At 40.5% G+C, this 25,463-nt stretch overlaps 1 protein-coding gene and 1 long non-coding RNA gene across 3 annotated transcripts; one reads left to right on the top strand and one right to left on the bottom strand.

The window, feature by feature from the left end:
• Positions 1-546: 546 nt before the first annotated feature.
• LOC307020797 (uncharacterized protein) lies at positions 547-12,121 on the bottom strand. Of its 2 annotated transcripts, XM_079652371.1 has the most exons (3): positions 7,168-12,121; positions 2,803-6,451; positions 547-2,674 (listed from the first exon to the last, which is right to left on the bottom strand). In XM_079652371.1, exons 2-3 carry the CDS (start codon positions 2,863-2,865, stop codon positions 1,154-1,156), a joined length of 1,584 nt encoding a protein of 527 aa, XP_079508497.1. In that variant the 5' UTR covers positions 2,866-6,451; positions 7,168-12,121; the 3' UTR covers positions 547-1,153. The 2 variants fall into 2 exon arrangements, with proteins under 2 accessions (XP_079508497.1, XP_079508496.1); XM_079652370.1 differs by having other exon boundaries at positions 2,803-12,121.
• Positions 12,122-18,063: 5,942 nt separating this feature from the next.
• On the top strand, positions 18,064-22,577 carry LOC307018217. Its single transcript, XR_013802373.1, has 2 exons — positions 18,064-18,219; positions 22,444-22,577. It is a non-coding gene; the product is annotated as an uncharacterized lncRNA (long non-coding RNA).
• The last annotated feature ends 2,886 nt before the right edge of the window (positions 22,578-25,463 follow it).

Raw genomic sequence — 25,463 nt, 5'->3', positions numbered from 1 at the left:
TCGCAAACATTCTCACAAACTAAGAGTCTGGGAGTACTTCCATTCGCTTCTTGTTGATCTGTAGATGTGATTTCATACATCATTTGTCCATTTTGATGACAGAAAAAACAAGTAAATGTTCCGTCACTCTATTGAGGAGTCTATATCGAAAACTTATTCTCATTGTAGTATAAGTGGCTCTGTGTCGTAGTGAGATAAGCATTGCCCTTTGATACGGGAGACCCGAGTACGAGACCTGCCTCAGTGGTGTGAATGAAAATTGTTTTAGGTGTTTAGCTCTGAAAAGTATATGTATTAATAGTTTAATTGAGAGAGGGAGAAAGGATCTTTACTTTTAGGTTAGTTTACAGATACAGGTTAGTTATTACAGGTTCATCTATTATGGACTTATTAAAAATAAAACAATTGTGTTGAATTAAGAGAGGGATAATGGGTTACATTATAATATGTCCGGGTGAACAGTGTTAAATATGTTCTTTATTCTCGCGTCCAGGAGAGAAGCTTTAAAATGAGACTAAATGGAGTCTCTGAAAAGATTCAAATGGGATACTTTAATTAAAAAAGGCGCGGTAGTGTTACAGACAGAATATTGTTCCGGCAGAAAACAGCTGTGATTTGGCTCTCCTGAGCAAGAAGAGAAGGACGAATCCCCCGTTCGGTGCTGTTGTATATCCTCTGATGGCTCCTCCCCGCCAGCCGGCTCGCCTCGCCTCTAATGTCCGTTGTTGCATTTAAACAGAGGATTGGTAGGGGAGACCAGGGATAGTTGCAACACTTTTGGGGCTTTTCCCCAATAAGTAAAAAACCATTTACAATTGGATAGCCATTTTGCTATATTATGCATTATCAATATGTCAGCTACTGAAACAATGTCTTTAAGATGTTTTTATGGAATAAGTACAGGTTGGAAAATGTATTTTTTTTTTTCAACTCAACTGTTACAACTGTCCTTGTGTACAGGGACAGTTGTAACCCATGCTAGCACAGTTGTAACATCTTAATAACGGTTACCCTTTCTCACACTATATGACAAAAAAATAGGGAAAGCTGTCAAATTCTAAGGCAACAAGATTGTAATGGGATTTCACACATCCTCCAACAAACAATGAACAATGAACAGAACTTGAACAGAACTTAAAACAGAACACCAGAATTAATCAGATTCACAGTTGTGGCAGGTGTAAAAGGCACTTCCATCTGTGCAGTCCTTGTGTGCCCAGGCTTTACAGGAGCAACACTGCAGCCACATCTCCTTGGACCTGGAGTAGCTCTCCAGGCACACAATGCAGTATTGGGCCTCATCTTCATCAGATGTGGCCTGCATCTTCTGCTTCTTGTTGGGTTTGGTTTTTTGGCCGAAATTGATTTTTGTCTTCGCTTTAGACTTCTTTGCGTTAGATCTTTTTTTCTCAGCCTCGAGTTGATCTTTCATCGGAGTGTCTGTGAGGACAGCGGTTTCTCTTCTTTTTCTCCCCTTTGTGGTCTGCTTCCTTGGTCCAGCTTTTGGATGTGGACGGATGGACAAGGGTGAGAAAGGCGTTGCAGAGGATGATGTCCCAGGCTCCACACATGGCCTGACAGGGGAGGAGGCTGTGAGTGGAGGAGAGGAGGCTGTGAGTGGAGGAGAGGAGGCTGCGAGTGGAGGAGAGGAGGCTACGAGTGTAAGAGAGGAGGCTGCGAGTGGAGGAGAGGATGCCACAGTTGGTGTTGGAGCTGCACTGGTAGAAGGCTCTGGTGGTGGGCGGTCTGTGACTTGGGATGGAGCAAAGTCGATATCATTGAAAATGTCTCTATTAAAAGGCCAAATTCCAGTGCACGCGAACCCTGCCTGGATATTTGATGTCGTTGCAGCCAGAGGAAGGGCACTTTTCACAATGCCCGGCAGATCGTAAATGGTCATTGTGGTTCCTGGATGAGTCTTCATCCAATTGTCACAGCGGCTGTTGATGTGCCTCTTCAGTGGCCCATATACAGTGCGATCTAAGGGCTGTAGTTTGTGAGAACAGTGGGGAGGAAAAGAGAGGAGGATGATCCCATGGCTCCTGCAAAAATTAATCCCCTCCACAGAAAGGTGGGAGGAGTGATTGTCCAGAATCAGCAGCACCTTTGACTCCTGTGAGCTCTTGGTATGGCTCTGGAAGTGCTTGAGGAAGACCAAAAAGTCTTCCTCTTGCATCCACCCAGACCCATTTGCTGTGCCAATACAGCCAGGAGGGCCATTGCTGGTGAAGAAGAGATGAAACTTCTTCCGGGGGAATATCATCATTGGGGGGATGGAATTCCCCAATGCATTTACAGCACATGCAAGTGTGACGAGAGTGCCCCGCTCTGCAGATGTCACACTGCCGACTTGTTTCGTCCCTTTTCTGGCAACAATCTTCCCAGGGTTTTGGACAGTTGTGACTCCGGTTTCGTCCATATTCCAAATTTCCTGTGTGACAAACTCATGCTTCGTCAGGACTGCAGACAGGTTGTCAAAAAACTTGTTCACATTTGTTCGGTTGAAGCTTGTAGCCCGTGAGAGACTGGTAGCCTGAGGTCTGCGTATGGAGAGGGTAGGGTGCCGCTTCAAAAACGTTGTGAGCCAGTCAGCTCCGGCCATCTCTTTCTCTGCCCAGGTTTGAGGGAAGTTGCAGTTGTAGTTCTTTGCCAATTCATAGGCAAACTTCCGCACCTAAAATGAATATACATTGGAAAATATTTCACTTGTCTGTTCACTATAGGCCTCAATATATTTGATCACTTACTTTTCTTTTGTTCAGTAGCCTATAGATAGCCTATTCTACCTTAATTATGACCTACCTCCTTTGAGCTGAGACCATAATATAGATCAGCTGCCTCCATCAGGTAGTCTCTCAATAGCATCTCCTGCTCTGTTGAGAACACCTTCTTTGGAGTCCAGTAGCCTACTCTTGGGGGTGTGTGTGATCCCTGACTCTCCAACCTCAGCCTCTTCTAATGGAACCGGTACAGGGTGACATGGCATATATCCAGGGACTTTGCCACTTCCCTGAATGATTTTCCCTCCTGAACTTCACCTGAGGCCAACTGCAGCAGAGCAAGTGGCACTCCCCTGTCGGTCTTCCTCTGTCTGATACTTGGCATACTGTAAACACACACACACACTTTATGCCTACTGTACAGTATTTAATTATGTTTATTTTTACAGGGACAACGCACACCAATCAATGCTTGAATGAACAATTGATCATTCAAGCAAATGAGCCATCATTGTAAATGTGCCATGTTACAACCGTCCCGTTACAACCGTCCCAGAACCACCAGTCTTGCTTCACCCCCTGTGAACCTGCCTGATTGCTGGTTTGACCCATATTTAGCTAGCTATATTTGTAGCTTACAAAACAGTGATTCTAATAATACTAGTTTGGATTCCTAGACATTTTGAACTCAAGACAGTATCCAAAAAATACATCATATCATTTTAGTTAATATTTGACCTCAGAAACACACTTTTGCTGATAACTTACGTGAGATATTCAAACGTGGCTCCTTTTTATTTCGGCGATCTTCCCATCTAACTGCGCATGTGCAGAGTGAGTGTCATCACTCTAGCTTGTTTATGATTGGAGATATTGAGGGTGTTACAACCAACCCGTGTTTCAACTGTACCGGGTCTCCCCTACTTTTCACCTTTAACATATGCTTAACACGCCTTTTCTCCTCATATTCTCTTTCATCACTTTTCATGTAACACATTCTAAACGCTGTAATCAATACTCTAAAACATACAGAAAATGCTTCACGGCTGGTTTGGTTTCCGGTCATTCCGGATGTTGTCACATGCTACTCTCGTCTGTAAACAATAGTTTATTCAAATAAACTGTACCTTCATTTAATATTCAGCATGGTAGTATCTCGACATCTATAGTTGTAGTGTTAAATCAGTAGGTTTCGGTTTTCACCACACCATGTCATTTCGCTATTCAATTCACCTCTTTAGGAAATCGTATATTAGCCACATGCTAAATGCTAACCGTAGATGAAGGATAGATGAAGAATAAAAGCTTAACTGCTTGTGCACAAGAATTTCTGTTTTTTCAGTATAAAAGAGCGTTTAAACTGACGGTATGTTTAAGCTAGATTATACCATCAAAACATTGATTTTAATTTCTAACAGTCCCTCCTTACACACCTAAAAGGTGTGTATAATACTGAAATCAATGAGTTCTTCATCTGAACTTCGCATAGTACATATCTCATATTAACAAACATGCAATCAAAATGGAATGGTTCAATAGGCTTAACTTTACAAAAATACAAAATAAATTATTTGCCTGTGCTCAAACATAAAAGTTTTCCCTTGTGTATAACTTCTAGTGTTTGCATTCAATATCATTCTTCAAAATAGCAGCAATGGCTTGGTATCAGAACATTTCTTCCTCCCTCCTTTCACAGAAACCGTTCTCATACCACGCTCAGTGTTAAGGCACTTGTTTTTACAAAGTGAAAAGATATAAACCATTTTAGAATAGCAATGATTTATACAACATGAAATCTACCATATTAGAATAGTATAAAATAATAAAGTCAAATAAAATGGACTATCTTAGAATAGTGTAAAATTAATTGGAATAACACAAATATACTATCTTGGAATATTATGAAGTAAATTGAAATGGATTCACTCCATTTTAATTTTGCTCACTTCTTCACATGATTTCATCATTTAAAGAATCACATCAGCTGGACATTCATTGATCAATCTCATCTCCGAACATCCATATCATTTAAACTAACTCATTATTGTCATCCACATCTGTATACGGGGTGGGTCGTCTTGTTCTGCTAGCATTTGTAACTGTCTCCTCATGAGAAATGTACCCTCCCTCCTTTCATACCATTTAAGGTATGAAAGTAATATGTTCTCTAGAAGGGGCCGTTGTGCGTTCTACTCTGGGGTACGGCTTTCTAGACAGTCATTTCTGGGAGAAGATTTTGGTCAGTTACAACAGTTGTAGAATTTCATCACTTAAAATGTCCTACTCAGTACCTTTGGGTGGTCTGTTCTAATGCAGTGATAAAGTCCCTGAAATGGTGTGAAAACTCTTGGAATATCAATAACGCATTATACTAATTTATTTTCAATTATGGTCTACTTAAATAACTATGCTAACCCCTTTAACAGTGTGTGGAACCTTGGGTGCCCGAGCATGTGATAATTACTTCCTCCTTTAACAAGGATTTTAGAAACAGAAGTCATTTCATTTAATGGTTTGTAGTTTAATTCAGGAATTTACACTTATGGCAGATATGTTTCTCCTTTAAATAACATCTCTAAATGTCAGGTCATCTGGTGAATGGATGACCTTTAGGAGCTGGTGGCGCTTGTCTTTTAAAACTCATACTCTGGTGCCGTGCGCTCCCTCTGAAGCTGCAAGTAAGATTTAAAACATCTGCAGGGTGGGTTGAGCGACCCCTTCTCCCTGAACGATGTTTGTTGTAACAAATATGAACCATCACAATGAGTGATCCAAGGCCCTGCATGTATTGCTCCCAACTACATTAGTTTTTAAAAAATTAAACTTTGCTATCGCTCTTTGCCCAGTGTCTTTTTAAAACTCTACATCTTGGACGAAAAACAAATGTTATTTCCACCTTAATCTTCCCTCCTGAGGTAATAACCATGCTACAATGGAGAAATCAATGCTCTAGATTGGAATACTATCTTTGGCTTGGTACTAGCTCTACCTTTAACATTTTCCATACAAATAAAGATTTGTCTGCTTTTATAGAGTGGTTACTAAAACCATCCCTTTAAACTGTAGGTCTATACTGTAACAAATTAAATCTTCCCCAAATTCACACATGAATAAAAAATTCTTAAAGAATAATTTGTTCATATGATGAAAAGATTGAATAATATGTTCTACCCTCAGTGTGTTTTTAGGGTTATTTAATAGTTTCCTCTTTCTTTATAAATTCACCAATTGATTAATTCATGGCTAATACATATTTTTCTTTACCTATTTCTCGTTGGTGAATAAGTGTGTTTATGTGTAAACTCACTCACTCCCGTTTTCCTTCTCTCCCCCTCTGGTTGTCAAGCCACGACCCCCTCACGTTCTGCCGGACCATGCCAACTCCTCCGTCCTTTCCTCTCCTCCGTCCACCTTCTCCTCAGTCCATCCGCTCTTGGATCCTTCCGCTGTAACTTTTTTCAGTGTCCCATCTGCTTTGCATTTCATCTCCTCCTTTACAGTCTCTACTGGTTGCATGGAGGGCGTATTCCGCTCTCATGTCCCACACTCTGCTCTTGTGCCCAAATCTTGTGGCTCAACTTGGAACTTCATGTCCTGTGGGGGACCGATGAGAGTGTGCCTTTTTATGTCACCTGGTTTTGGTTCTTGTTGCCTCAGGTGGAGATGGTTCAGCTCTGCTTCTCTGTCTGTTCGATGGAGGAGGAGGAGTCTTCCGTGGTGAGGTCTTTTGTCTGCTTGGACGATGGGGTCGTAGCGTTATGACAGGTGGAGAGAGAGAGAGAGATCTCGGGACGCATTATCTATAGTTAATTCTAACACACTGAGGTAAAATAAATCCAACCTTTTCCACTCTATTTTCCTAATCTTACTATCCATCTTAGTTGTTAAATGTCATCTAAACACAATTCATGTCTACTAATAATTTTACCATATCCCTAAACATTGCTTTCACCCACTGTAACATGTTTACTCCAATTAACTCTTTCAGGAAACCATTTTCTTCTATACATTTAAATACCTACATGTTTCAAGCAACACATATTTCACACACTATAAAAGAACATCTCCATATTTTCTCCATAACTTTAAATCTCACTGTTATTTAGAACCGTAGTAACTTTTGTGACTGGACATATCTGCAATGTCGCCACTATCTGCTGGAGAATCTTGTTCATAGAGTTTGTACATACAAAGCTGTACTTGTGGGTTAGTAGCCTGTGTCTAACAATCATTGTCAATAATTGTGCTCAGGTCACCGATCGGTTGTTCATAGTTTAACAGGGGGTGTTTCTGGTACGGACTAAAACATGGATCCAGTGTATTTAGAGATTCCCCTAATCTGTAAATCCCAATCACTTACATATCCCGATCACTTAAACCCATCTCATCATTTGATACAAGAACTGCATATAGGGGGGGTGAATCATCTTGATTATAACCGCCTCACCTTTGGGAACGAGTATTTCTAACTCCTCCTCTTGTTGCTCAGCTGATCTTTTGGCTCTGGGGATAAGTGAAAGTCTGTGAAACACAGATGGAGTCTTGTTAGTGATGTGGGCATTCTCTATGAGTGAACTAATGGTTCCATGTTTTACTTGATATTGTACTCCCCTTCCAAACAGAAAGGTGCCAAGTGTAATGAGCACAATCAACAATGCTATTCTGCCTCTTATCTCTAGGGGACCCCACAATTGGTTTGGCTTTGTTCTTGTCATCATCTCTATTTTATCCCTGGTTGTGTCCGTTACAGAATTTAAATAATTAGTACAAAAATAACATAAAAAATTGGACTCTTTTTCAGATGTAAAACAAAAAATAGGTTTTCACATTAATGTACAATCTATAAAAATCTATAGACAATTTGTCTTTTGAGCTGTTTCTATCTTTATCTTATTTCTATTTATTGTTTTGTTCCAGCTCTGCCAAATCAGTCCTAACTCCCAATAATGTTCTGGAAGTTGCCAGTGAAGGGTGACAATGTGTGAGGTGGTGTCAATTTGCTCCTTTTTCTTTACCTTTAAACCGGAGCGCGTGTGAAGTTTGTTACAACCTTTCACGCTTCCGTCCACCGGGGATGAGCCCACTGTCTTTTGTGAACTTTCACCCTCACCCATTCACCTGGCCGAACAGGAGTCTCTTCTGGTGTCTCGTCTGGTATCTCTGTAGCTTTCCTAGCCTGTGTAGACAAAACTTGCATAATATTACTCAGAGTTCTGACGTATTCATCCACTTCTATTTGTCTAATATCTAAAATTGGACCACTCCCTCCTTGGAGAAGGCCCAAGCTTCGGCATACCTCTTGTTGTTATGAGACCTATTGTTGACTACATTTTATTATTTATTAACTACAACGTCACTGAAATCAACATATCTGTATAATCATGACACTCCCTCCTTTGAGCATAAAATGCTCAATTAATATTGCAATGATTACCGTATTATGAACAGGACATGTAAAACCCATAACGTTGCATTAAATAAATATAACTTCTCCGTGTACCCACAAGGGGTACAAAAATATCGTATGATTTATGGTTTTCTGATGGTATAAATGCATATTCACAAAAAAAGAATCAGCAATTAGCACTTCTAATAGTTTACTTGTTTCAATAATGGCTTTTGTCATGGTATTATGCATCATCGTTGCTGCGAAAAACAATACCCCTGGTGTCGCTAATGCGTCTCAATAATTCTACGATTAGAGGATTGGTTGAACACTGCTGAACTAACATATGATAAAATAATCTTTCTCCAAACTGGAGGGAAAATATGAACTATTCTCACAGAGGGTGACCTGCATGAAGGGCTGGTGCCCCTCACTCAAAATGAGATATTGCCTTACGCACTACACTATAAATCAGTATAGTTACTCAAGAATAAATAAATAAAGACTGATTCTTGAAACTGTTGTAAAAACCCTACAACTTCTTCATCCAAGCTCTCAATCAGTTCTATGTTATTTAATCTGCAGCTCACGCCTTAAAACAGATACTTCAGACCGATTATAAAATTGTGTTTATGAGAAAAATGTAATCTGACTCCATAAATCACATAATTGTTTGATTAAAAACTGCACTTCTGGCTAAGAATAAATGAAGTTCCCCTTTAAACACAGCCCCGGTCTTCTCACGGGGTCTATCTATGTACTGGCTGGAAAATGTTGGGCCAGTCTCTGTCGCTCCGTCACTGTTCTCCCGCTAACAGTCACTCTCTAGTTCAGCTGGGTTCTTGTTGACTTCTTCACTGGTTTGAGACAAGCGACCCTATCGGACACCTCCCTTTGTAGCCAGACTTCACCACAGCAGAATCGAGTTTCTGTTTTCAGGTCTTCACGTCAGGTATATCGCCGCCCCTTGCATATTTTGGGTGGAAGCCCGTCTTCTTGACCTCACTAGTTGTGTGGACACAATAGTTTTCTGTGTGGGGGAACAACATCACTCATAATGTATTTTCCTTCTCATAATTACAAAAATAGTCTGCTAAATGTTCTAGTCTGCTACTTCTAATCTGTGGATGCTCTGTGTAAATGCAATATTCTACTCACTATCTTTTAAATAACATTCAACCTCTCCCTCCTGTGGTGACATATGTGGCTCTATGTAGCTGGATTTCAAAATACTGTAGTGCTGAAGATGCATCACCTGATGGTCTGGTCCTCTAAGCTTCCTCATTGTTGTGGTTGATACCAGGCTGTCAGTGGCATTTGGTTCATGTTTGGAAATCCTGTACGTCTTTGACATCTCTGGGACCCCCTGCCCCCGTCGTCATCATGGAAACTGCATGGTGGGCCGTTGTTTGGTGCATGTGGTGGGTATTTCATTTGTTGTTGTGGACAATCTCTAGCCCAATGGCCCAGCTGATTGCATATGTAGCATCCCTCGAACCGGAGAACCTTTCCTCTGCCTCTGCCTCCTCGGAAACCTCCTGGTTGTCGGTTCTCCATCTGATTCTCTGGCACTATCTGAGATTCAACTGTTTGAGATGTCTGCCCTGCATTCTCTGGTTCTTCCTGAGCTTGAATTGTTGGAGGAATCTGCCCTGCCTTCTCTGATGTAGCTGCCATTTGCCTTGCCACTTTCTTGTTTTTATTAGCTTCGGTATCTTTCTCAGCCATTTGTATCTTCAAGAGTCTTAGTTGTAATGTTTTAATTTCTTCGTCTTTTTCCATGTCTCCCAAGCACAGGTGGTCTTGGACTGTGTATTTCTCCAGATCATTCAACCACTTCTGACCTCCTTGTGTAAGTGGAGGTAGTTTTGCCGCTAATGCTTCCATGTCTCTGTGAGTCCATGATTGGTATTTCAATCCTCCTTCTCCAGCCGCTATCACCGGTAGCGTGAGTGTTGAGCAGTTCTTGAGTCTTCCAGCTTCAGTTACGGTTGTGGTGTCTGGAGAACCTTCGCCTTCTCTTCTCTTGAGTTGTGCTTCCATACGTTTGCTGAGTTATTCCATCTTTCTGTTGAGCTCCTCTTCCATTCTTCTGCCTAGTTCTCCCAATCTTCTGTTGAGCCCACAAGGTAGGAGTCTTACCTCATACTCCAAGTCTTTGACGCGCGTAGCTGTGGGGAGACCGTCCAACTCCAATATTCCTCCTAAAACACCTAGAGTTGGAGCTTGTATTGGGGGTTGAAAGAAACTGTATTCTTCTGTCATGTAGGGAGGAGGCGCATCTGTCAGGCTTGGAAGGAGCTTTGAAGGTTGGATTACTGGAGCTTCTTCTGTCTTTTCTTTCTTATCTTCCTTTGCTGTGAGCTCTGCTCCTTGAGCCACATACATGCTGTTTGTTGATTCTTGGCTGACATATTTTAGATGGAGTACCAGACTTGTAACTCTAGATTTTCTTTTTTCAGCTCTGTTTATAGCGCTTTTAGCAGGTCCATACCAAGGGGGTTGTCCGGCTTTGATCCATGCTTGTTGTTCTCGCAGGTATTTTCAATTTTCATGGTCAATTACTGCTTTTCTATGGGCTTTCGTTGGTGCTGGTTGATCATCAGCTGGATACAGTCCTCTCGTTTGCCATTGTTCCAACAGTTTCTCCATGTGGTTCCATGTCTTTTGTCTAAGATTTGGAACTGTTATAGCATCTGATCTGATTTGTATCCTTCCCTTGATATCTGCTGTTGAGCCTGGCCCTGCGTCTAGTCTCAACTTAGTTTGTTTTGGTGACATGTTCTCTAATTATTTATTAACTTATCAAAGATGAAGCACTAATCTTCTGACTAGCACCTTCGCTGCTGTTCGTCCGAACTTTAAATCTGTTTTTTTTTTTTTTAATTGCTCAAGGTTTTATAGATTATTATTATTTTTTTAATTATAGATTTTTTTTTTTTTTTAAGTTTTAGGTAAAATATTAATAAAGTTAATTAGTATATAAAAATTATGCTAAATTAAAATATGAAATGTTAAAATAAAGTTGTACCGTGTATGGTTTTGACTTTGAAATATGAATATGGTTCAAATCCAAATCTCCAGTGCATACCGAAATGTATGAAATTATGCTAATGTCACTACTTGTGTTAGCTTCAATAAATTGGTGTTTGAAAAAGTATTATGTAAAGTTTCTTCTCTTATAATTAGAAACCACTTGCAATTCTATCTTGGCGATCAAGCATGTGTTTATTTATAACACTTAAAATTATACTTCACAATGTTATGGTGTTTCTTCTATTTGTGTAATAATTCTGTACTACCACCAGAGTGCGCTATTTTAATTTCCAGCTTAATCCAGTAGGTCAGGGGTGGGGAACCTCCGGCCTCCGGGCCGTATACGGCCCGCGAGACCATTTGGTACGGCCCTCGAGGTAATTTATAAACACACGCAAAAAATAAAAAAATTCAAGAAATCTAGACCGCAAAATAATTAAACAAGCTTGTTTTTCCTGGCCAAGGTCAGGGTCCTTGAATACAACACGAGCCTAACGTGTCATCACGTGGTATATGTCTCGTCTGACAGGAGTGTAGTTCTAACGGAGAGTACCAGAACGCGGCTCCGGGCCGGGACTTCACAAATTTCAATACCCATAAGGAGCTGTACACATGCCGCAGTTTTTGCGTGGCTGTGTCTTTAGTTGAAAGCCCAGTGGCGATCTGTTCATCTGTCATACTGATCATACAGTCAATAACGTTGTTGTTATTAGCATCTGGTTAGCTAGCTATACTAACGAGTATAAGAAGCTTTTTCTCCAACCAGTGAGGTAAAGGCACATTTTTATATTATCATTATAGTTATAGAAAAATAAAGTAAACAGGTATACAATACTAATATGACAATAAAAAAAAGTTGTTATTAATAAACAAGAATACAGTTTAAAAGGGAAGTTATTTGTAAATTATCCATAAAGAAAAAAATCTGCTTACAGTTCTGTTTCATATGGGTGTTGAGAGATGTATCCATAGATCTCTTCATGTTGCTCTCAAAGTGCACCAGATTGATGCTTTTAACTTCAACATTTAAAAAAAATCTTTCTGGTGGTGCATGCCCCCAAACCCCCTTAGATGAGGTTAGATCCGCCCCCCCCCCCCATTTAAATCATGTCCACATGGATATGAAACTAAATACATATGCACACATCTTGTGTCAATATCTTTCTGTTTTGGTGGTCATGCCACGGTGCATGAATGCGCGGGTCATGGTCAAATATCTGGATTAAGAGGTTGCTTTTTCTTTGCACAGCATGAAAGAAACGCGAAATTAATGGGCTGTTATTTGAGTTTTTTAAGCAGACGTTGAGTTCAATAATTTGTACGGCCCTCGAAGGATTTTGTAAAAATTGAAATGGCCCTTGAGAGGAAAAAGGTTCCCCACCCCTGCAGTAGGGAATAGCTGTTGCAAAACTGACTTGTTTTTAACAAGGTGAAACTTATTTTCCTGTGAAAATATCTTTCAAATAGGAAGAACATTACACTATGGTTAAACACAGCACATAACCGCCAAAACACATTTGCAAACAAGAATATTCACAAAACCGCCAATACAAATTTACCAGCAGAAGTACTTCCAATAGTTCTAACTCTAACAAGAAGTATGATGTTCTTTAGAAGATGGAATGCCTAGCCTCAGTGTGTTAAAGCAAACAGAGTACCTCAATTAGCATTTCATGAAATGGCGACTGCCGTGTGGTTCACTGTGAACATGAGGTCAAGACAAGATGGCAACTGGTTTTCCAACTTTTGACCTGAAGAACCAAGGGATTTGAGAAAACACCTGGAGTTGAAATAATGGTGGGGTGATATTTTGTCTAGTAAATTCAACACACATCACTGTAGTTTAAAATAACATTTATATTTAGTTTACAATGATAAATGGGCCTTATACCCTTACGTCATAGCCCTCTACCCATGTACGTAAATGTTTTGACTTTAAGAACCAGTATGGTCATCTCTTCTGTTTAAACACGCTATTTATGGGACAAAATGGGACGCTATCCAAACACAATCAGAAGAATATCGTCTATCTAACGCACGAATGTCGCACTTCCTGCCGTAATCCACAACGCAATGTCTTTTTGAAAACAGAAATAAAGTAACCATGCACTGAAAGCTTCAAACTCCTCAGGCCTTTTCCTTGATAAAGGACTTTTTTAAAACAGCCTCACACTGTTGTTAACACAAAACACTCACTCCAATAACCTTAGCTTCAAACTTTGGCTGTGTCTTTGCCTCAAGCAGTCCCGACTGCTTAATGGCCTAAAACCATTCACGTTAACTTAAAACGCAACAAAAGACACTTATAGAAGTGATTGGCCTCTAGCCGACATGTAATAACAGACAAACGAATAGCAAGCATCATGCAGGGTTAAATAGAACAAAAGAAATTGAACTCACCCTGCCTGTGACAAAGCAATGCCACGTGTGGTAGGATACCAATGTTTATCAATGTAGGCTTGTTTTAACTTAAATTTAGTCAGTCTTTCTCAGGAGTCCAACTTACCAGACAGACACATACTCCTATTGTTCACTATGTAATCTATTGAAGATTTTGAATAAACAGGTACTTCTTTACCTTTCTGTATGGACCCGAGTGTATGTCTGCCAGCATTGTTCAAGCTCCTTTGAAAACTGCAACTGCTCTCCCGGTGGTTCGAGATCACGTCCGAGTCCCCAATTGTTAAATATGTTCTTTATTCTCGCGTCCAGGAGAGAAGCTTTAAAATGAGACTAAATGGAGTCTCTGAAAAGATTCAAATGGGATACTTTAATTAAAAAAGGCGCGGTAGTGTTACAGACAGAATATTGTTCCGGCAGAAAACAGCTGTGATCTGGCTCTCCTGAGCAAGAAGAGAAGGACGAATCCCCCGTTCGGTGCCGTTATATATCCTCTGCTGGCTCCTCCCCGCCAGCCGGCTCGCCTCGCCTCTAATGTCCGTTGTTGCATTTAAACAGAGGATTGGTACTTTTCACCTTTAACATATGCTTAACACGCCTTTTCTCCTCATATTCTCTTTCATCACTTTTCATGTAACACATTCTAAACGTTGTAATCAATACTCTAAAACATACAGAAAATGCTTCACGGCTGGTTTGGTTTCCGGTCATTCCGGATGTTGTCACATGCTACTCTCGTCTGTAAACAAATAAACTGTACTTTCATTTAATATTCAGCATGGTAGTATCTCGACATCTATAGTTGTAGTGTTAAATCAGTAGGTTTCGGTTTTCACCACACCACGTCATTTCGCTACTCAATTCACCTCTTTAGGAAATCGTATATTAGCCACATGCTAAATGCTAACCGTAGATGAAGGATAGATGAAGAATAAAAGCTTAACTGCTTGTGCACAAGAATTTCTGTTTTTTCAGTATAAAAGAGCGTTTAAACTGACGGTATGTTTAAGCTACATTATACCATCAAAACATTGATTTTAATTTCTAACAACAGTGAATGTGTGAAATACTAATATTATGCTAACCGCTAGTTGCTAAGCTAACGGGAGCTATTTCAATGTATATTTCCATTGAAAATGCTAACCGCTAGCTGCAAAGCTAGCATCCCCACTATTGACTTTGCACACGTTTTTCCCAAACATGTTCACACGCTAGGAGTCTGGGAGTACTTTCATTCGCTTCGTATTGATCTGTAGATGTTATTTAATCCATCGTTTATCCATTTTAATGGTGGAAAAGACAGGGAAATGTCCCGGAGATATACTGAGAAATCTTTATAACAGCATTTTCCTGCGATGAAAGCAGTGCATCACAGCCGTTCACAATTTTCACACGCTAGGCGTCCGGGAGCACTTCCATTAGCTTCGTCTTGATCTGTAGGTGTTATTTGATGCATCGTTTCTCCATTTTGATGGTGGAAAAGACTGTCTGCACAAAATCGGAAACCCGTTTTTTGAGAGGACTCAGAAAAAAACTGCTGTCTGACTTCATGGAGGAATATATCCGCTCCATGTACACTCTGGCCCCGGTACATTTGTTGCCCGGAGACCCCCCAGCATGGTTCTTCTCTGTAAGGGGAGTTTGAGCGGACTCTACCCGCATTATGAGGCACTATTTTCAGATGCTTTTTTTCATTTTCACCCCTTTTCTATGGATCTCCAAAAAGTTAACTTTGACTTTTTCTGAGTCTGGAGGAATGCGAGGGGAGTTGGCAGGGGACTCTACCCGCATTATGAGGCACTATTTTCGGATACTTTTTTTCATTTTCACCCCTTTTCTATCTCCAAAAAGTTAACTCAGACTTTATTATATCATTTATTTATGTATTACATATTTTTTTAAATATGGTGGGGATAGTGGCACTAACTAGTACCCAGTACTGGGAGGGAAACAGGCTACAGCACCTGACTTTTCAACCCACGAATAAGTTTTTGAAACGTCAGGAAAAGTAAAAACTGTGTATTTCTCCATCTGAATGTGGTGCACTTTTGCTAAAAGCGGTCTCTCTGCCTTCTCCTCACTGTGTGTGTGTGTCGCTGCATGTAGCAGCTGCGTGTGTGTAAACTGCTCCTCACCCTCGCAAGCAGGCGGGGGAGAGAGGATTGGAAAGATTGATTTTTGCAAACATTTCCACACGCTAGCTGTCCGGGAGTACTTCCATTAGCTTCGTCTTCATCTGTAGATGTGATTTGATGTGTCGTTTTTACATTTTGATGGAGGAACACACAGGTAAATGTCCCGTTCGGAATCTTTATAATAGACTATCTAGCTCTAAACTTTAGGCGACCGGGTGTCGCAGGTAGATAAGAATGAAAAACGCCCCTTGCTGCGGGAGTCCCGGGTTCGAAACTCCTCTTAGACTCTCCATATTTGAAGTTAATTATATTATAGTTAGTATTATGGGTTTATTCATTTTGGAATTATTAAATATAAAACACATAATTTGTGTGATTATATTAAATGACTTATAAATAATTTATGTGATTATATTAAATGACTTATAAATAATATTTAAAATTAAACTCCACTGCGTATCAGAGCTAGACACCTAAAACATACAACGTCCTAGAAACTCGGGGAGGGTACCGTTGGATGCGCGGTACATGAAAATGGGGGGCTGCAAACTGAGCATGAAACAAACAATGCTTCCGATGAAAAGTTAAGAATAAGTAGCACCATTTGGCAATTTCCCTTGACGATCATAGAATATTCATTTAAAATCAAGTATTTGAGTGACGCATTTGATATTCATAGCAAATATTCCCTTTTATACGAAGTACGCTGTTGTAACGTTTCAGGGCTCCAGATAATAATTAAATCAATCAGTCAATTTTTGTTAGGCAGAAATCATACTTTGAGAAAAAAATGAAGTGGACTGTCCACTTCAAATACACAGGACATTTTAGTAATGTATTTGAAGTGGACTGTCCACTCCAAATACACAGGACATTATAGTAATGTATTCGAAGTGGACTGTCCACTCCAAATACACAAGACAATGCAGTAATGTATTTCAAGTGGACATGGACATTTACATATTATAACTGTTTTTATAGAGTCAACAAGTGTGAATGGCGCCCAAACTGTGTAGGTGTGATCCAATGGGCCCCACGTGTCCCTGCAACAAGTTTGGAGATCCTGCAAGCTCGCTAAATATTTTGACTTTGTCCAATTGTCTCCATTTCCACACCAATGAATCACAGGGTGAGTTTCTACCCAGGAATAAGTGTTTGAAACGCGGGGAAAACGGCTTGAAACGTCGGCAAAAGTGTTTTAAATAGTAGGAGATTTTACCCAGAGGGCAGGAGGCATAACATGGCATGTATACCCAGGAATAAGTGTTTTAAACGTGGGGAAAGTGTTCTTGCAGCCCCTTAATAATGATTAAAATCATTTATAGGGCAGAAAGTATTTTTTAAAAGTGAAAAAACAGTTTTAAACCGTTTAAAATGACTCTCCAGAACCCTGGAGAGCTCCCAGGTGTGGACTGTCCACTTCAAATACACAGGACATTGTAGTAATGTATTTGAAGTGGACTGTCCACTCCAAATACACAAGACACTGCGGTAATGTATTTCAAGTGGACATGGACATTTACATATTATAACTGTTTTTATAGAGTCAACAAGTGTGAATGGCGCCCAAACTGTGTAGGTGTGATCCAACGGGGCCCCACGAGTCCCTGCAACAAGTTTGGAGACCCTGCAAGGTCGCTAAATATTTTTACATCGTCCAATCGTCTCAATTTCCACACCAATGAATCGCAGGGTGGCCTACATAGCACAGTTCAAGTATCAGCTTCCTGTGATACACGGGACATTGTAGTTACGTATTTGAAGTGCGCTGTCCACTACAAATACATAACTGAATCATCTACGGTATTTGATGTGGACTGTCCACTTCAAATACATATACATTGTATTTTATGTATTTGAAGAGGACAACGCGCAGTGTTGGTGAAACAGGGGAAAATAACGTATCTATGCCACAATTTTAGAAGCAGATTTTGTTAAACTAATACGTTTGCGCTGTGGACCAACACTATACATTGACGGGGAAGGGGGTAGCAATAAAGATAACAGCATTAAACAGTTACACAACATAACAGAAATAATATCGATAGCAGCGTCTTGGTCGTCTTGGTAACAATGAAAACGTTGTATGGACACAATTTCCTGAAGTAATCTTCGTAATAACTAGCAAACTAAAGATCATGTAAATCCACTGCACACATAATCTGAAATTACAACTCATATTTCTCGCATCAAATCACATCAAAACACATTTTAATGGCCAAACTAACTTTAAAATAGACATCTTCCACCATGTTTTTTTTTTCTGCAGGGAGAAATTTGAAGATCAAGTGACATAGACATAGACAGCCATTGGAATGAATGGAATGAAGTTGGAGGTCAACCAATCACAGAGCTTGAGAACTAATCACGGGCAGCGCCATATAGACTGAGAGTTACGTCATCTCCATTCACTCCAATGGACCACTTTTTTACAGCAATGGCGGATCGTGGAGCCTCTCAATCGTTCCCCGGAAGTTAGCGCCAAGGCTAGCAGAGCTGTAGAGTTGCAGCATAATAGACCGTTCGTGACGTACTTTTAAAGGTAAGAAGAAGTTTAAAGATTTATATTGCGGATATTATCAGTACATCTGATTCAAATTAACATGTGTATTAAAGGATGTCAGTGGATTATCCCTAAATTAGTAGATTTAGGGAACGTTTACAGATAACAGATTAAGCTAGGATACCATACCATAGTACCATACACTATACCATAGTGGTTGAATACACAGTATTAGGAAACACTTTATACTTACTGGACATGTTATACTCATTACATACTGTATATAAAATATGACCAAGAATGTGAGACAACTTTATATAAATTCATATCACATCTGTTACTGATGCCATTTGTCATACTTTGTTAAACTCACAAATAATAAAGTTCCATAACTTCAGTTGGGAACAAAGACCACACCTTATCTCCCCAAGGCAATTTCCCATCCAATAGAGAGCCGCAGTGACGCGTCCTTAAACCCGGAAGTAAACTTCTTCCGGTTCCTTCGTCTAAAACGCAATGCAATTTCTCCATAGGATTTTGGAAAATAGCTCGAAATAAGGTCTGTGGTTGACACGTTTTGTTCAGCCGGATAATATCCACATGTCAACCCTACTTTCATAATTTTGGAATAATAAATCTAGTCGGCAGAAGCAAAATGCTAACGTTATGCTATAAACGAACTACAAGCCAGTACAGCAGCAGGGTCGCACGACTTCAACGTCACGCCAACTTAAGATCGTTTCAACTGACTTGCACTGAAACTGCACTTTGAAAACTTTAAATATATTAACATTTTAAACTGTATACCCCGGTTATCTAGGCCCGTTTTGTTTAATGTATACCACGTTTATCTAGGCCCTTTTTGTTTTATGTATACATGTCACACTGTGGGAAACGATATTTCGATATTTCTGGATGTATAACACATGTAGAATTTTTGAAAATAAAGCTGAATTTGACTTTCGCGTGCTTGCATATTTTAACAAAGCTTTTCATTTTAGCCACACTGAATTTAACTAAAAGTCATGGCTGTGTCAATTACCAGTCTGATATCGTTTTACAAAGATGACAAGAAGAGTGTAGATAGAGGAGAGAACCACTACAAGTCAGGACACGTTACAGTGCAGCCTAGATGAAGGTGTGCTTACCGGTGTTGTCAGGGCTAGCATGAGGGACAAGGTTTATAGTGTCGGTGAGTAGTGATAGCAAGAGTTAATTTATTCACATTAATTCCCATCAACAAATCAATTTTATGTGTCACATGAAATCTTTATTAGGCAAGGCAAGTTTATTTATATAGCACTTTTCAACACAAGGCAATTCAAAGTGCTTTACAAAAAATGAAAGACATTAAGAAAATGGCATTTAAAATCAGTCATTAAAAAGAAAAGCTAATAAAATAAACATTAAAAGAAAAAATACATGGATAAAAGTTACAGTGCAGTCTAAGATATTAATGGTTCAATTAAGAGCAGCGACAAAAAGAAAAGTCTTCAGCCTGGATTTAAAAGTAGTAAGTTGTAGCGGACCTGCAGGTTTCTGGGAGTTTGTTCCAGATATTTGGAGCATAATAACTGTACGCTGCTTTACCATGTTTAGTTCTGACTCTGGGGACAGAAAGCTGACCAGTCCCTGAAGACCTGAGAGATCTGGATGGTTCATCATTTAGCAGGAGGTCAGAAATGCATTTTGGTCCTAAACCATTCAGTGCTTTATAAACAGCAGCAGTATTTTGAAATCTATTCTTTGACACACAGGAAGCTAGTGTAAAGACTTCAGAACTGGAGTGATGTGATCCACTTTCTTAGTGTTGGTAAGGACTCGAGCAGCGGTGTTCTGAATCAGCTGCAGCTTTCTAATAGATTTTTTAGTGAGACCTGTGAAGACACCATTGCAGTAGTCCAGTCTACTGAAGATAAAAGCATGGACACGTTTTTCCAAATCCTGCTGTGACTTTAGTCTTTTAATCCTAGATATGTTCTTTAGGTGATAGTAAGCTGATTTAGTAACTGTTTTAATGTGACTGTTGAAACCAATAACTAATTTAACCCGCTGACAAGAGAGCCTACCTCCGAAGATCGTGACTGGCTGAGGGACAGACTCGGGGGCAGGTTCTCAGGAATTTCTTGGCTTCTCTCCCCCGAGCCAGAAGAGGAACACTACAGCTTGGAAACACTTACTGTTCCTGAAATTATCAAATCTGTTGGGCATCAGGGACCTGAGGCAATTGTGGCAAGCATGGCATTGTCTGAAGAGCAACAGAGGGCAATTCAGGTGGCTGCCACTGGTCAGCGAACCAGCCCAAACTGGCATTTGTTCAGGAAAGGAAGGTTGACTGCCAGCAACTTTGGAGCTGTCCTGAGGTCAAAGCGTGTGACTGCTTCCTTTATTGCCAGGGTGCTAAGGCAACAACAGGCCCTTGATGGTGTTTTGTCTGTACAGTCGGGGACTATGAATGAATGTGAGGGCGTCAGGGCATTCACCACTGCAACCCAGATGCAGGTCCATGAGTCAGATTTGTGGCTCTCCCAATCAGGAATGTTGGGGGCATCTCCAGATGGTCAGGTATTGTCTTCCGCTGTGCTTGAGGTAAAGTGTCCCTACGGAGCAAGGGAAATGACAAGTAGTGAAGCATTGCAAATCAAGGGCTTCTTTGTCAGTAAGGAAGGAGAAACATTCAGCCTGCGTGAGGAACATCCTTACTGGCACCAAGTCCAAGGTCAGCTTCACCTCACTGCAAGAAAGAAGAAGAAATAATAAAATTGTGAATTGTTTTTAATTTACATTTACTCGCCTTTGCAATGTTGTGGTTGTTAGAGTGTTAAGTTTTCTGTCAGCTTGTCTGTTGGGAAGATATAAAATATAGTTTCATGGAAGTCACACCGTCACATATACTGTAAGAGCATTAAGACATACAGTACATAGGCTAAAACAAAACATCTAAAGATATAACCTTGCACTTTGATAAGTCTCGTGAGCATTTTCACTATTTTGACATTTTTATAGATGAAAATTGAACTAAAGAAATAAATGGTAGATTAATCCATATTGAAAATAGGTGTCAGCTGCTACACTAATTATAATAGTTATATTTCTTAATTAAATAAGATAAGATATTACTGTATTGATCCCAATTTGGGAAATGTTTGTGTTGCAGCAGCATAACAAGAAAAAAATATATAAGTTATTATATATACAAAAGTATGTGAGGGATGGAATATTAAATTGAATATAAATGTAAAATGTACATGTGATTTTACGTCCAAGAGAAGCTATGGAGCAGAGTTCTCTGCCAGCCAGAGGTGATTGTTCAATATGTCAAACTGATTTCCCTGACTACAATCTTTAGTTACATGGTGAAACGTTATGCTGCTTGTACTAATTAGACTTATCATATAAGCCACACAGGTTTTAATAGGATGTATTCATTATCTTTACTTGTGTTGCGGTCTTTTCAGCAGCGCCATCTCTATAACGGCAATACAGTCACTACCCATTATTTACATTTCACCGTGACATGGACAACAATGTAACGTCAGCTTACCTCATGGCACGAATCCAGACTCTCCTTTGGAAAACATTGGCCGGGAAACGATAGAACAAGCACGTTTCATGCGAAGACCTGTGGCTGCAACCCGGAGCAAAGCAACAAACCATTGCGTAGCTAACTAGTAGCGCTAGCTTTAGCTAACGTTAGCCAACGAAACGAACTGCCGAGTAAAATTGGAAAAGACTGGTAATTAATTATTCTATAATTTGTAAAACTACGGTGTTAAAAACGACAATTTCAAAAATACAGATTCTAATGGTCAGATATAGATATACAGATACTAAAGATAGGCAGGTACTTGCTTTTAAGCAGAACACAGGGGAAAACAAACTTAGCGGGAGTGTTTACGTGTTCGGCGTAATGACGTACAACGGCCTCGACAATATCTGTATTCCTATCCAGCCATTCGGTAACAACCATCGTTTTTCAGACACGTAAACTCTTCAAAAATCCCCAGTGGGGTCACTGCTGATGTATTTAATGTCGTAGAACAAAACGTCAATTACCTCTTAAATTAGTGTCAACCACAGACCTTATTTCGAGCTATTTTCCAAAACCCTATGGAAAAAATGCATTGCTTTTTGAGGAAGGAACCGGAAGTGCTAAAAATGCTAACTTACTTCCGGGTTTTACGACGCGTCACTGCGGCTCTCTATAGGTATGCTATATAGGTGTGTATAACCCTTTCTCCTGTCTGTTACTCCCTCTTCCAGCACAAGAACCAGAGGGGGATTCAATGGAGCCTGAATACCTGCACTGAGACCCTCACCCTGCACCCTGAGTCTCAACTCTCATTGTTTTTCAAGCCTTTCCCTGTTTTTTTGTATTAAACAAAACATTAAGCTTTCCCAATGGTGTGGTTTTCGTTTTGTGAAAAAGTGCAAATGCAGTGTTTGTATATAATAACCTCACATATTTTGTTGCTGTTGGTCGTGAAATTGCTCCTGCTGACTTGAGCCAGCCATTTTTTCCTCCGCTCTGTGTCAGTGGGGAAGCCGTAAATTCGTACTCCTTTCTCGGAGCGAATTGAGCATCCCCAGGCAGCACAGCAAACCATGGTGGCGACTAGGAGGCAGCACAGCAAACCAGGACAACACAGAGGAAAAGGCACAGACAAACTGCATGATATGCTATTCAATGTTTATTGAATTCCATGTATTTGCAATGGATGTTCCTAAAACAACACATTTAACATCATCATCATCATCATCATGCTGCTGCTGCTGCTGCTGCTGCTGCTGCTGCTGCTGCTGCTGCTGCTGCTGCTAGTCCTTTGATAGTCACCTGTCGGTCTCCTGTCCTTTCTGAAAGCCATAAAGATTACATTAGTCATTTACATAACTTGTGTCCTCAATTACCATGGGATTACTGAAACTACCATGAATTTAAGAAAATGGTAGAAATGAATCTAATCTGAATTTTGAAGCATTCCTTTAGATCCCCTCCCTCTAAATATATCAATAAACATTAGAAAGGGATGCTCCTGACTACCATACAAGTTTAAGAAGATAATATTGGTTTTAAAGAATTCGAAGCTATAAATAAACAGCAACAGGCTCTTTAACCAAGGCACTGTTAGCCTAACATGTAAACTAGTTGTTCACACTAATCCTAATATTATCACTTAATATTAGCAAATTCTATTTTATTTTTTAAAACATATTGATGTAAATACATACACATATCGATTTGTTGTATAAATATTGCAAATCAAAACCTTTATTCACTAATAATTACCAAAAATCGTAGTTCTATCTCCTGTTATCAATGCATTCACATTGCCCGCCATGAACTTCCGGGGAACGATCCTCGTCTACATGAACCACGTGACGATAACCGTTTTTGGACTTCCGCTGTCGTAACTCTTCTATCTATATGGCGCTGATCACGGGGCTTGTCAAACAGAGCACATGGTGTAGTCCTAAACGATAGCTAGGGATTCTGGGTAGTGTAGTGTCTTCTGCCATCCTTTACTCCGAAAAAATATTTGTTTCTCCGAATCGAAGGGGAAAAATACAAACGCATTGCACACAATTTAAACCAATCAATGTTGTGTAATTAACAAGGATAATTTGGTGTTTTTTAGTCGATGAGTAGTGCAGATATCACTGTAAAATCAATCGACAGTAAGGGGAATACTTACTTCCGGGTGTACAATTCTCCGTTATCCAATGGGAATGGACGCTCACATTGCCTTTAAGGGCAGCCGACACAAATGAATGCCGTGCTTCCATGAGCGTCAAATCCCGCCGCAGATGGGAAGAGAATTGCAATCAGTTGAAAGCTATTTGCGTCCCTTTATGAAGCTGAAGGAGCCTAGGAGCGTCACAACTGCACGCCTCGGGACCCTGACCAAGCATCGCTCCTAGACGTTTATGGAGTGAGAGTGTGTTGTCTAGAGGGCCAACAGGAGACGAGGGGCTGGAGTCGGCCGGTACGCCGACAGGACATGGGGAGCTGGCGTCGGACGGAGAGCCAGTACTGGAGCCGAAACCATGGCTGCTGGGGCCGGTTCTGGAGCAGGGACCATGGCTGCTGGGGCCGGCACTGGAGCCGGAACCATGGCTGTTGGGCACGGAGCAGAAGCCTGGGCCCTGGCTGTGTAAGCCAGGTAATAAAGCACGGAAGCATGGCTGTGTGGGCTGGTACTGGTGCACGGATCCATGGCCTTGTGGGCCGGTTCTGGAGCCAGAACCATGGCTGCTGGGGCCACGGCTGGAATCCTGGCCTTGCGTCTCCTAGAGACCTTTTGGAGGCTCCGTGGACCTCCAGCAAGGCGGGATCCCAAGAAGGGGTTTGAGGCTTGAGGCTGGCACTCAGGGCTACTTGTAAAATCCTTAAGCCACTCGGGCAACAAGCTCCAGAGCCAGGGTGTGTTGGCCACCTCCATGCGTGCCTCCATCTGGGCAGCCTCCTTGGCCTCTCTTGAAGGCACCCTCATCCACTTGTAAAAAATATACTCAAGAGTGTACAACCGTGGATCCAACTCTTGAGGGGGAAAAACTGCTGGGTCCATGTTGGTCTGTTCGTACTGTCAGGGTGGGTGGAAAATGGGACCCAAGTGCAGTCTAACAAAGGACTAAAAAAGGTAAGGTAATGAAAAGCGAGCTTTATTATAAAAAGCCGAAGGCATGAAAAAACAAGAAACTAATTAACAGAAACAAAACCGGGGAGCACGACAGACAGGAACAAACTTACAGACGGGAACAGGCATGAGACACGGACAAGCATGGGTGACAGGGACATGAAATGACGACGAACAGACATGGAGCACAAGGGAAGACAAGACTAAATGCACAGAAGGGTAATCACAGGACAAGACACAACTGGCAGGGGAGGCAGAAGAACAAGGGCAACAGGTGAACACAATGAGGCACAATCAGACACAGGAGGGAAACTAACGACAGGAAGTCAAACACACGGAGTAGGATCAGACAGACACAAGGATGAAAACATTTCAAAACAAAAAGGTGGAAAATGAAAACAAAAATCCAAAACCATGACACTGGGGTGCAAATGAAAAGGAGCTGTCCAGAATGACACCAAGATGTTGTATTTGAGTTATGCTCTTGATAAGCCATTAAAACAGTAAAATAAGTATCTCCTGTTCACCAAAACATACCCATCTGTTATGAAGAAAAAAGAAAAAGTATTCCAAAAGTATTCTAAAAGTAATCTGAATACTTTTTTAAGACACATAACTGTATTCGGATTCGGATTACTTTCAGAGCCA

Source organism: Notothenia rossii (genome assembly GCF_949606895.1).
Source record: "Notothenia rossii genome assembly, chromosome: 9".
Classification (NCBI taxonomy): Eukaryota; Metazoa; Chordata; class Actinopteri; order Perciformes; family Nototheniidae; genus Notothenia; species Notothenia rossii.
Note: the sequence above shows the minus strand (reverse complement) of the source record. Positions and strands in the feature narration are given on the sequence as shown.